This window comes from Euprymna scolopes, chromosome 29, assembly GCF_053919585.1.
Source record: "Euprymna scolopes isolate OS-2025 chromosome 29, ASM5391958v1, whole genome shotgun sequence".
Classification (NCBI taxonomy): Eukaryota; Metazoa; Mollusca; class Cephalopoda; order Sepiida; family Sepiolidae; genus Euprymna; species Euprymna scolopes.
In genome coordinates, this window is record NC_136510.1 from 25487901 (window position 1) to 25501110 (window position 13210).

General features: G+C 36.0%; 1 protein-coding gene across 1 annotated transcript in view; it reads left to right on the forward strand.

Annotated features, from left to right (window-relative positions):
- Positions 1-9806: 9806 nt before the first annotated feature.
- Positions 9807-13210, forward strand: part of LOC145252553 (ubiquitin-conjugating enzyme E2 N) — a 60557-nt gene continuing 57153 nt past the window's right edge. The window contains exon 1 of the mRNA XM_080112106.1: positions 9807-9982. Within this exon, the coding sequence (XP_079968232.1) occupies positions 9953-9982 (30 nt within the window). The 5' untranslated portion in view covers positions 9807-9952. The remainder of the gene's footprint in view (positions 9983-13210) is intronic.

Here is a 13210-nt window from a genome sequence, read left to right on the forward strand (position 1 = left end):
ATATATATATATATATATTTAGTTATCTATCTATTTCTGTATCTATCCATCTCGATCTGTCTATCTATCTATCTAATTGGAGAGATAAACAAGAGATGAATATGAAGAATGTTGATAAAAAATGTCAAAATATAATAAAACCATATCATAGACAAGTTTACTGGAAGCATCTGATCAGCTGACGGAACTACATATATGTTACCACGTGAGTGTTAGTTGAGAAGAATAATTGGAGTTGGAATTTGGACGTTGAGCAGGGTGGACGATTTAACAGGTCATCCCCCACTTCACCAGAGAGGAAGCTAACATGTCTAAGAATGGAAACCTAGAATTAACCACTCAAGCAAAGATATTCCCTTTCCATTCTTCTGCGATCGACACCTGGAAAGTGAATAAAAACTATATAAAAGCAAGCATCGTTCTTGGAGGTGAATGAATATTCGTCCAAAAAGGTTCCAGCCTCCCCTCCAAGAACAAGATAAATTCCAGATGGACCAAGATCAACGACACATGAAAATAAGGTATGTCGAAAATACATGTATCACACACACACACACACACGCACACACGCACATACACACGCGCGCACACACACACACGCACACACACACACGCACACACACACACACACGCACACACACGCACACACACACATACACGCACACACGCACACGCACGCACACACACGCACACACACACACACACACGCACACAAACACACACACATATGAACATTTAGACGATCATAGCACTGGAACATAAATAGACTGCAACAACATAACTTAGGGTTCAGATAGTGAAGAACCACCATAGACATTTAGTAACATTTAGTGACACATACACACATTCCAATGAACCCTTCGTCAAAACTACATACCACTGTATGGTGATATGGTTCACCATTACACAACATTAGGAAAAAGAGAGAGAGAGACTAATGCTATCTTAATTTACTTCTTATACTTAACATTCTAACTTAACAAAATGAGTGACGCACATGGACAGATATCAAAGTAACATTCGCCTTAGATTCAAGTTTCCTATATTATTAACTCATTTGCGTGACTTTCCTCGAGAGATTGATTTTCATTGTCGCTGTTTCATCTCATGGATGCTATGCAATAAGCTTCTCTTTTTATGCAGAAAGTTAATGCGCATAGAGACGTTTGCTAAGTTTTCTTCAAGGTTTTATTTGAAAGGAATCAACCTTAGAGGGAGAGAGATGAATGTTATCTTAATAATTATTTAACTTAACATTTTAAGTTACTGAAATGAGTGATGATTATGGACAGATACATCGAAGTAACATTCGCCTTAAGTTACAAGTTTTGTACATTATTAATGGTGTCTCATTCAAGCGGCTTCCACAGAGATTTCAGCTTGAAAAACATAATGTCATTCGTCATCGTTCAGCTGCTGCTTTATCTACCATTTACCTGTTACACCCTGCCTCAACTTTACGACAACCATCTTTCATTCAACTCTGTGAATGATTCAGTTTTACAGATCAGGGTTATTATGCACTCGGTGTGAACCTTGTCAAAATTCACATTAGCTAACTTAATCATCACTGACAAAAAAAAATCATTTGCTAACTTAATCATCACTGACAAAAAAAAAATTAAAAAATATTAGGAACCCTTAGGTTCCTAATATTTTTTAATTTCTTTTTTATTCAATTTTCACCCCAAACAAGGCACAGTGCCACTTTGAAGCAGGGGGCTACTATCAGGGACTTAATTAGCGGGGTCATTATGAAGGGAGATGAGTAGAAAGATGTTTGTTAACATTACACTTGAACTTCTGCATATCATTGCAGTTGGGAAAGCAGAATCCTGGAAGGGAGTTCCAAAGACCCGCAGTTCTCGGGAAGAAACTATTGGAGTAAAAGGCTTTCTTGCACCTAGGGGTCTCTACTGTAAAGGGATGAGACTTAGTAGCTTGTCGGGTTTGTCGGGGGTAGTTACGTCGGGGAGGTACAAGTGTTTGCAGTTCGTCAGAGCATTCACCATTAAAGTATTTGTAGAACAGGCAGAGGGATGCAACATCTTGTCGATGGGACAGAGGCTGAAGCCTAGATGACAGTTCAGGACCTATCAGGTTGGCGACTCTCTCTTGAACCCTGTCCAGGAGCGAGAGACAAGCAGCAGATGCACCAGCCCAGATGTGACAACAGTACTCCATACATGGGCGAATGGTTGCCTTATAGAGGTATAGGATACTGTCAGGTGTAAGTAGTTTTCTAGCATGGTAGAAGGAGCCAACCTTCCTTGCAGCAGCCTTGGCAATGCTCTCAATGTATCTATTCCAGTTCATATTCCCTGTAAACGTTAGGCCGAGGAGTTTAAAAGTTAAAATATGTAACAGACTTGAAGGAATCCTACAGAAAATAAAGGTTTAAGAGTGAATGTTACTGTTGCAATATTTTTGATGTAATATAAAAGTATGATAAAAGAAAATTGGAAGATTCTGTTTATAGACACTGGCAATAGGAAGTAACCAATCAAATGGAGCCACGTTCTACTAGCAACCAATCAGAAACCGGAATCACTCCATAAAAATACTGGATCTGTTAGAATTCCCGGATATAAGCTTTCATGTTAACAAACTTTTAATGCTTAAGATTTGTACAGATTAGCTATCTACCAAAAACTCTTTTTCATCTCCAGGACTTATACGGATTAGCTACCCACCTAAAACTCTTTTTCATCTTCAGGACTTGTACAAATTAGCTACCTACCGAAAACTCTTTTTTGTCTCCAAGACTTATACTGAAAGCTCGTTTTCATTTTCAGTTCTTGTACAGATTAGCTATCTACCAAAAACTCTTTTTCATCTCCAGGACTTATACGGATTAGTTACCCATCGAAAACTTTTTTTTCATTTCCAGGATTTGTACAGATTAGCTACCCAGCAGAAGGCTCTTTTTCATTTTCAGGACTTCTGCTGATAAGCTACCAACCGAAGACTCTTTTTCATCTCCAGGACTTATACAGATTAGCTACCCACCTAAAACTCTTTTTCATCTCCAGCAATTGTACAGATTAGCTATCCATCGAAAACTCTTTTTCATCTCCAGGACTTATACAGATTAGCTACCCACCAAAAACTCTTTTTCATCTTCAGGACTTGTACAAATTAGCTACCTACTGAAAACTCTTTTTTGTCTCCAAGGCTTATACTGAAAGCTCGTTTTCATTTTCAGTTCTTGTACAGATTAGCTACCCACCGGAAACTCTTTTTTCATCTTTAGGATTTCCCACAAAAAACTCTTTTTCGTCTCCATGACTTGTACAGATTAGCTACCTACTGAAACCTCTTTATCGTCTCCATGCCTTGTACGGATTAGCTACCCATTGGTAGAAATGCTTCTAAAGTCAAATATGGCTTTCAATTCAAATGTTACCAAACCCAAGTGATGATCAAAGGTTGTAGTGTTGGAAAGCTCTCAGAATAGGAAAAGTTTTTCTGTTCACTTTGTAGAAAGGGAGCCGGATGAAACTCAATTTTGTAGTACTTGTAAGCATTGAGTATACAAGATGGGCAGTGGGAGTACTAGTAGCTTGAGAGAAGATAACCAGTTTGTGCAGAAGACGTGTAAGACAATGGAGAATAATGAGATGTGGAGAAAGTATATCTGGATGTTAAAGCTACTGAGGCTGTCAAGAAGTTTTGCTACCTTGGTGATACAATTGGAGCACAGGATGGAGCAGGTGCTAGCATGATTGCAAGTTCAGGGAATTTCTGCAATTATTAACCAGCAAAGCGTTACCACTGTTGACCAAGGGAAGAGTCTATAAAGCTGTATGCATATGGGTAGTGTGATGATGAATAAAAATTAAACCTGACCAGTGAGGATTGAAGACATGCGTTGCATGGAGGGAACTGATATGAGAATGATATGGTGGATGTGTAATACGTGATTCTGATGATCTCAAAGGAAGATTAAATCTGGACAGTAATAGGGAGATGTGTGAAGAACAGGAAACTTTGATAGTATGGCCATGTTGAAAGAATGGATGAGAGTTCTTGGGTAAGTAGATGTAGATCAGTTGAGATAGCAAGATTAATTAGCAGGAAATTCCCCTCTCCAGCAAAAAAAAAAAAAAAAACATAGGAAGAAATGATAAGGATGGATTTGAAAGAAAGTAGGATAAATAAATAAATACCTGACTAGAGACAGGTTAGTTAAGAAGTCCATTTCTAAACGGCGTAAAATATGTACGCATGTAAGGCAGATGTTAAACTGATGACAATGATGACGACGATGCATGAATTTTATTCAACAAGAACAAAGTGAAAGCAAGGAATGCACTTAGGTGTTGTTTTGTACTAGTCAGAGATACGTCCTGGACAATCAGTCTGATAGTGGCTTTTTTGCTGTCTGTGGGGCTAGGAGAGGATTCTGCTCGGTCGTATAAAGTCCATCCTCCCAGACTTTACCTTCCCTCTGAAAAGATGTTAGCTTATTGCTAATCACATGAGGCAACCTTTCTAGGGAATGCCGACAAGATTGCTAAAAGATTTTTTGTCGGACAAAGTGCACTTCACTCAGTGTGCTGGCTTTTCAAAACCTCCACCTGACCAGGAGAGGAATAATAATACAGAGTGAAAGCAAAAGGCATGTCTAACTCCGAGTCCCACTAACTTAGTTTATGTTCTCATAAGGGCTTCACTTCTTTTTTTTTTTTATGGAAATCGCTCCAGACAAGGCATGAAACCATTTGATGTAAAGAACTAAAAGAAATGCTACTTCAAGGTAAAAAAAAAAACTTGCTAATGATAAGTGTTAGATGCAATAGATTCTGACCCAGAAAACAGCAATTCTTCCCTCTTTGTCAGAAATGAAATATCGCTCATGGAATGTGAGGACTAATAAATAAAATAAGGAAAGCGTGGCTGCCAAAAAATAAACCCCAAAGAAACTAATCAGGAACCAGAATTGTTCCATAAAAATATTGGAACTTTGAGCATTCTAGCACATAATTTTTTCATCTCAACACGAGAAGGATTTTTTGCTCTTTGCCTGCAAAATTATAAAATCCAGGTCCTATACAGAACGGTTACCCACTGAAAATTCTTCATCTCCAAGATTAGCTATCCATCGGAAACTTTTCTGAAATTAAACATGGCTTTCAATTCTTCTGTTTGCCTGCTTTCCAGCTGACTACAATTTGGTCGTCTTCAAGTCCAATGTAAACAAGTTCTTGATGAGCTGCCCCCTTAAGTAATCCAATTTACTAAATTTCCACTACTAACGATTACTAGAATATTGTCCCATTGACTACTATACATTCATTAAACCTTATCTTCGAGTGGCCTCCAGGCCTTGATAAGTGGTGCCGCCTATGTAAAAAAAAAACTCTTTTACTTGTATGTCTTTTATTGTCTCGGCTTTTTTTTTCTCTCTCTCTTCTTCAGCTGTCACTTCATGCAGCAGGCTTGGTCATTTGCATATGCTAGCTGTCATACGGCTGCTGCTGCTGCTGCTGCTGCTGACCCAGCGCTAGCGGCTCTGTTACACATCGTCTCATACTACGACTCTCTTTTACTATTCTGCATTCTTACTAACAAAGATAACCAATAAAGTTGTTAGAATGAGAATCTGTCTTTCTAGTCAACATTTTGATGACTCGTGCATGATATGAACATACAATAACCAATAAAGTTGTTTTTAAATGTTAAAACAAGAACTTTTTTTCTATTTGTTAGTGTGACATAATGGCCTTGCTAAAGCAAAATAGACCAAAAATTCATGAGCTGAAATGAAAATCAACAGTAAATCAACCCCAATTGGTCGGAGATTGAACCTAGGGGACTATTCTAAATCCAACGGGGTATAACTTTGAGCCATTTTTATTTACTTTTTTATATACAGTGCTGGTTACTTGAGGTTCTCACATACCAATTGTTTTTGGCTTCACCATATCCTAATTCCAGGTGCTAATGGAATTATTATTATTAAAACCAGTCGTAATGACAGGTTGATGTTAAGGGATTGTGTCAAGAATGACCTCAAACTGAACCATGTTCTGCTTCCATGAGACTCAGGGAATCTCACAGAGAAGGTGAATGCACTTGTTCAATTGGGATTGATGTTTGAGGGCTGGAGATAAGGTGAAATTATCAGATTGGTTCTTGATAAAAGGGATTTCCCCAAACCACCCTACTTACCTTACTATAAAAGGTGCGACTTAGCCAAAAATCAACAGAAGAGAATGAGAACAAGAAGAACGAGAGAACGAGCCAGAGGCTCAAAGTGTCTCATTGGGACCCCTACTCCGAGAGATACCTAGTATGTCAGAATAGTCCGGCCAAGTAACTAATCTTCATCGAAACCGAATCGCACTTTGTATGCCAGAGAGAAAGTTTCTTTTACTAAGATATATTTTTTAAAAGAAAGAGCTTACAGAAGTGATAGTGACAGCCCAACCTGCAACTTAGATGTAAAGGACGCGAATATTAGAGTTTTCCTCAAACCTTTTTCTCCCTATCCTTCCTAATAGCGACAGGGGCAACTGCTATGAGAAAAAGACTGTTAGCACGCTGATATACCCCCTCCCAAAAAAAGAAAGAGACAAATAATATACATATTCTTGTGCATGACTTTGATTATCATACCCAATTTTTATTTTTTTTTGGAAAATTATGTAAATTTCTTCAAAGTCTCAAAAATACATTTACTTTGCATACATTAATGTCATGCGATTTTTTTTTTTTTTTGAACGTTTGAAAGGAAAGTTTATTCCACAGTGACAGGCTTGAATTGACCAACTCTTAAACACTTTTTTGTACTGCAGAGACACTGTGAGAGAATGCGAACATCCATCAACTTTTTTTATATACAGCAGAGATGTGCCATCGAACCAAGTGAAGATTAATCCACTCTTTTGTACAGTAGAGGCACACTGTGTGACACTAGATGCTGACAAGATTTCACTCAGAATTACCTGAGTTTTGAACTTTGAATCTATTAGGCTTAGCAATTCATGGGAGTTGCCAAGAACTTTGTAATTATCTGAGTTCGAACTCTGAGAGAGATTGCGGCTTGGATAACTTTATATTAGAATAAGTTTTTTAAAACAGAAATCGCTCCAGACAAGGTATGAAGCCAGTTAATGTAAATAGCTAAAAAAAATATTAAAATGCAGAAAACAGCAATTCTTCCCTCTTTGCTCACGGAATATAAGGACTAAAGAACAAAATAGGGGAAGTGAGAGTTATAAACATTTGAGTGGAAAATGTAACGTAGTGAAGGCATCAAGAATTTGGGGTCTCTGAAACCATACCTTCTCGTTTATCAGACTCATTATATATAATCGTTTCATTAGAATATATAGAAATTCTTTAGCACATGCCAGGTCTGCTGCAAAGATGGCAGGCTCCCTCTCACAGACTAGAAAACTTCTCACACCTGTGAGTATCCAATATTTCTATAAAAACATCATTTGTTCATGCACAGTGATCGTTTTTTGTTTTTTTTCTTTTACTACATTATAGGGAGAAGGGGTATCGACCGGTCTCTGAATTCATGATGGTGACTTGGAGTATAGGTCGAGACAGTTTTTCCTAAAAAAAAAAAAAAGAAAAAGAAAAGCATTAGTAAATAGCAACGACTTGGAAACGAATACAAACATTTAAAACTATAATTTTTATTTAACCAGAAAGGGCCTATTTTTGCGTGTGTGATATGTGTGCAAGTTGCGGCCCTTCTTGAATGTTTGATAACCATGAGCATGAAATTAAAAAGATTGAGGTCAATTAATAATGCAGAGCGATGTCTATTTTAATAAGACGAAAGTTCAGGAACATCATTCAAGTGGAAAAAGTATAGAATAAGAGACAACGAAATGGAGTTTCATTCTATATTCAAAAGCAGCTTTATTTGTTATCTTTGTTAGTAGCATGTACAAGAGAGAAACGGGTCAGTAGAAAAGTTCAGTGTTCGTGCACGTTTGTATTTAAAGTAGTTGTGAAAAAAGTTTCTGATGTGGGGGTGTAGGTTAGATATCTGACAGTTAGATATAGGTCAGGCGTTAGGCCTGGGGCCCAAAGCCCAGTTGAATGTCTGCTGCCAGCTGAAACTAGGGAGAAAGAGAAAAAGGGTTTGCGATTTCGCCTTTTATGTACTCGGTCACATGATTGAGAGCTGGGTTGTGATTGGACAAGCCAGGGAGAAAATGGATTTCAAATCTCGAGCCGCAAGAATTAGCTCCTGCCTATGATTGTAGCAAATTTCGACTGCTACACAAGAATATTTGCGTGATTGTAAAGGTATTGCTGGAAGTCTTTAGTGACTAAATAAATCCTCCGCGACTGAGGAAATTATTAATGTCAGCATATTTAATGAAGAAAACCATGCGGATGAAAAATACCAGAAGGGTAAAAGTTTTGTGAGCAAAAAATATCCATCCATTGCCGTTTGTAGGAGCTTTATTAGTACAGGGATTGAGTAATTTGTCTGTTTACAGTTTGAACATGACACTTTTACTCGTGCAGATTTTTACGTCGTGTGAGGGAGTCTCACATGCGAAAAGTGGTCTGGAACTCACAGAATCATTGCTGAAAGTTGGTGCAGTTTTAACGTCCTTAGATGGAGTCTGACGCTTGCAACAATTATGGGCGGCGACGATGGTAACATGTGGAAACACTGTCTAGACTGGTTTTATTTTTGTTACGCTGACCCTCTTTATATTGACTTTCTCGAATGTTCCAACCATTCACTGCCTACATACACAAATAGATAAAAATATAACCTCATGGATTTGTGTGTAGAAGGGACGCATTACACCTGTATCTCTACACACTGACCAAACTGTGTGGGCAACCGGGGAAAAATTCAAACTGTTCCTGAAATTAATGAATGCCAGCCAAATAGATTCTTCTGATTACGTGACGAGCGACTTGATTGAGCTGGTCACTTCAACATCTTGAATAGAGTGCAAAAAATTGTTTGTTTTTGCCTCAACATAAATACCCTTGACTCATCTTGACTAGCAGCAAAATCTCACCCCTTCACTGTTGAGGTCCCTAGATTCTGGAACGTTTGTTTTTACTCTAATAGCATCTTTCCTCAAACAGCTGGCCTTCGGAATCTCCCCCCCCTGCTCCATGTTTCCCCCAACCATACCAACATGCAGAAATTTAAATGTAATGTGCGCAAACATCTTGCTGCATAACTCCCCACTCAGATTGAGCCCACTATAAATCTACTCTCTATTACATTCTAGTGGTAATATTCCTTGTTTGAGGTAAACAGGAGTTTTTTTTTTTTTAAACTCCAACTCTAAAGTCTGAAATAATTTTTAATAATTTATTTATCAAATATTTCAAGGTGTTGGCGTTTACTTGCATGGGGGGGGGTCTCATTTTTTTTCTTTTTCTGATGACAGCGTGGGAGCAGAGCAACCTTGCGTTAAATAAAAATAATAATCATAAGTGTAAACGAACAATAAAAGTACACTTGATAATGCAAAACCCAATTTCCAGAACCACGTGTTCTGACGGTGGGAGATTTTGAAGAACTTATGACATGTGGTTTCACTGTTAGTACGAACTTCCATAACTACAATTAAAAAAAAAAATTCCTAAATCGTATTCTATGAAGATAAAAACAAAGTTCGCATGACAGAGTCAAAACATATGCATGAAAAAAAAACTAACTAAAAATAACAAAGAAAAAAATCACGAATTAGATTTTATTTTTTTGTTTTTGACTAATAAAAAAAATCGGTTTCTAGTCGAAACCGTGTACGTAACCGGGTAAAAGTCCCAAACCGGAAGTTGATGTTTTACTTGCTCGAAATGATAACGCGATACGAAACTAAGCGGCTAAAACCAGCAAGTCCTAGCTCTACGCGTTATCTAGCCGCCATCTTGGAACTTCCTTGGAGCTGACAAGACAGATAAGAAAAAGAGGCCACTCTTTTCCGTATTATTATATTCTTGACCAATGGCGTGTCTACCGAGAAGAATTATTAAGGTAAGATGCCGGTCAAAAGTGCATACGCTCCGTATTTTATCGCTGTCGATGCTTAAACACTCAACATTTTTTTTATATATTACTTTTTTCTTTCGTTCGATGAGTCTATTGTGACAAGAGTGACCATTAAGTCAGGGTTCAGTTTATTGTTGTTCGAGATTAAAATCCTTTGGATTTAGATGTTAACAGATGGCGAAAGGGTCACCATAATCCAGTGTTTAAATGGCGATTATGGATTAATTATAATTGCAGTTTATCCATGCGTTAAATTTTAGGCTGAATTATACGGTGGATCTCTGAAACATAATAAACTGATCCCCGATTTTAAACTCTCCAAGTCGGTTCATTTACGATTTGTGATACCGGTGTCCCAACCGAAGTAAGTTTACAAGTGAACAAATAATTAATTTTATTTGAAATGTAATATATTTTAATAATTTTGCTATTAAATTAACAGTTATTAAAAATTATCCTGCCCCCCCCTTTTTTATTTAAGTTTCTTTCTTTTTTTTTTTTTTCAATCGTGTCTTCATTGATCCAGAACGGGGGGGGGGGTCAATATATAAAACCTCAAAAAGTGGTTTTTATACAGAATATATATATATATATATATATATATTTTAGATAGGATTTTTTTCAAGTTAAATTCAGTTATCTTTTATTTATTAAATTGTTTCGTAAAAGTACAGAATAGTTCCAAAACGCCCTCCTCATGTTAAGAATGGTTTTCTAAATAACGTTTTTCCAGCACGTTCAAGTACTTAAAAAGTTTAATATGTTGGTTTAAATTTAATCAAATATTTTAATTAAAAAGAAATATACTTTTATTGAATATTTGAAAATAAATAAAAAAAAAAAATGAAAATGATTATTCAAGCTTCTTAAAATGGATTTAATTTCATTTTTTTAAATCGTTTTTAATTAATTTCATTAATTAATTTAAAATTCTGACAAAATAAAAACTGCAATATGAGCTGGAGTAAAAAAACAAAAAAGGGGGAAAAAATACCGGAATTGTTTGTTTACTTTATCCCATATTTTGCCTATTTATCTTTTTTTTTTTCTTTTCAAACTTTGATAACATTAACTTCTAAAGGTTATCGAAAAAAAGCAAACGTATTTTAATGATCAAAAATTTGAAAATGTCAGTTAAAAAATTTGGATCAGAAAACATAAAACAAAAAAACTAGTTGTCATGTGACAATTGTACTCCAGGAATTTTTATTTTGTAAAAAAAAAAAAATTAGCTCGCCCTCTTCCTTTTCCTACGAGGGTAAAGTTAGGCATGTGCCATGTGGTTTGTTTTTGATTGTGGGGAGTCCAGCTCCCCTAACAAAGGAGCAATGTGAGTTGGTAATAAATTGAAAAAAAAAATACCTGTATAATCCCGTTGATACGCCCTAGGCGACACGAATTCTCCTTCGAAACAATTACTACACTTTGATCTTCGTAAAAAAAAAAAAAAAAAAACTAATTGCCTCCCCACATGGGCAAAGTTGGTTATCTTCCAGTTTCGTCACCTGGTGTTTACAAAGGTTTTGCGGCAAACTGTCATCTGGAAACTGAAACGAGATTTTTTTTTTTTTTTTTTTTTAAATAAGGAAACAAACAAAAAAATGAGAGTATGTTTTACAATCCACAGCGATTCGAAAAAGTGGTCAAAAAAGAAATATATAACAAATGTTACCAAAAGCAAGATAAGTTACTCTTCTACCTAACTGGATAAGTTTTTAGTGTTTTTACTTAATGTAAAATGGCTGCATTTTTATTCTTGTGCTCGCATACCGGCAAAATTACTTGTTTTTTTAGCCGAATAAAGATTTTACATTGAGTAAAAACGCTAAAAACTTATCCAGTTAGGTAGAAGAGTAACCTATCTTGCGTTTGGTAACTTTTGTTTGTTATATATTTGGTTGATTTTTTTTTTTCATCAATTTTTAGAATCGCCGTGTATTGTCAAACATACCCACAATTGAGTTATCAATTTTTTTTTGTTCGTTTGTTTTAGAAAAATATGATTTGAAAAAAAAAAAAAAAAAAAATACTCATTTTCAAATGACAGTTCCACCCAAAACCTTTGTAAACACCGGGTGACAAAATTTGAAGATCCACAAAGACAAAGTTTTTTTTTTTTTTTTTTTTTTTTTTTTTTATGTGCGTTTGATCCCCCTGAAAAGTAACTTTCTAAATTTGAAAAATCAGCCTTACGTTCAATGCAGTTTAGTCGAAAAATCGCTAAAACTCGTAAATTTTTATTTTCTTAATTTTAAATAAAACTACTTGATCGATTTTCGTGATTTTTGGAATATGACATCTTTGTTCTGTAACGAGTACGTACATTACTACATTATACAGGCTTTTCTGTATTTTCTTTACTTTTTCATTGCCGCCATAAGTGCCAATTTGAATTAGCACCGTATTGTACTGTGTTTAAGTTCTGCGTGTTTTGTTTATTTCCATTTTCTGCTGACTGTCCATCTTCACAATGAATACCTTGAAAAAGTCCCTTCTAATTGTTTACTAGTTTTAAAATATTGTTATTCTGACCCCCCCCCCCAAAAAAAAAAAACAACCAAGTTCGGTTGCTTGTTTTAAAACTGGTAAACACTAATCAGAAGGGACTTTTTCAGGGCATTCATCGTGAAACAAAACGGAAAACTGGGTGCTAATGCAGAGAGTGATCCGCGCTATTTTTTTTAAAAATCGTATTTCCATGTTTAATTAAAGTTTTATGATATGTTTTTTTTTTTTTAAATTTTTTTATTCAATTGTATGGTTAACTTAAAGTACAGAATAGGTACAAAACACCCTCCTCTCCCCATGTTAAGAATGGCTTTTTAAATAATAACCTTATTATTTCAACACGGATCGCTCACTGCATGGCATGAGTACCAATCGTTATGTTTGTTTCCAATCAAGGTGTCCCTTTTTGGGGAACTAGATTCCCTTCTTTCAAAATAGAAACTTGATGAACTCCCGAGATTGTAAGATTCAAACGTCTCCCCACCAATACATGACCAGAAACTGAGTATATGAGAAAGATTTGAAAAGTAGAACTCTTCTCTCTCAATCAATACGACCACTTTTTAAGGAACCGAATATTCCCAACATTAAAAACTGACGTAGAACATTTCGTTTTTGCATGAACAGTTAGTGGCTGAGTTTCTACCAGTATTTTCTTTAATTTTCGATTTTTGAGCGATTATCGAGACTCCTAGAATGGCCATC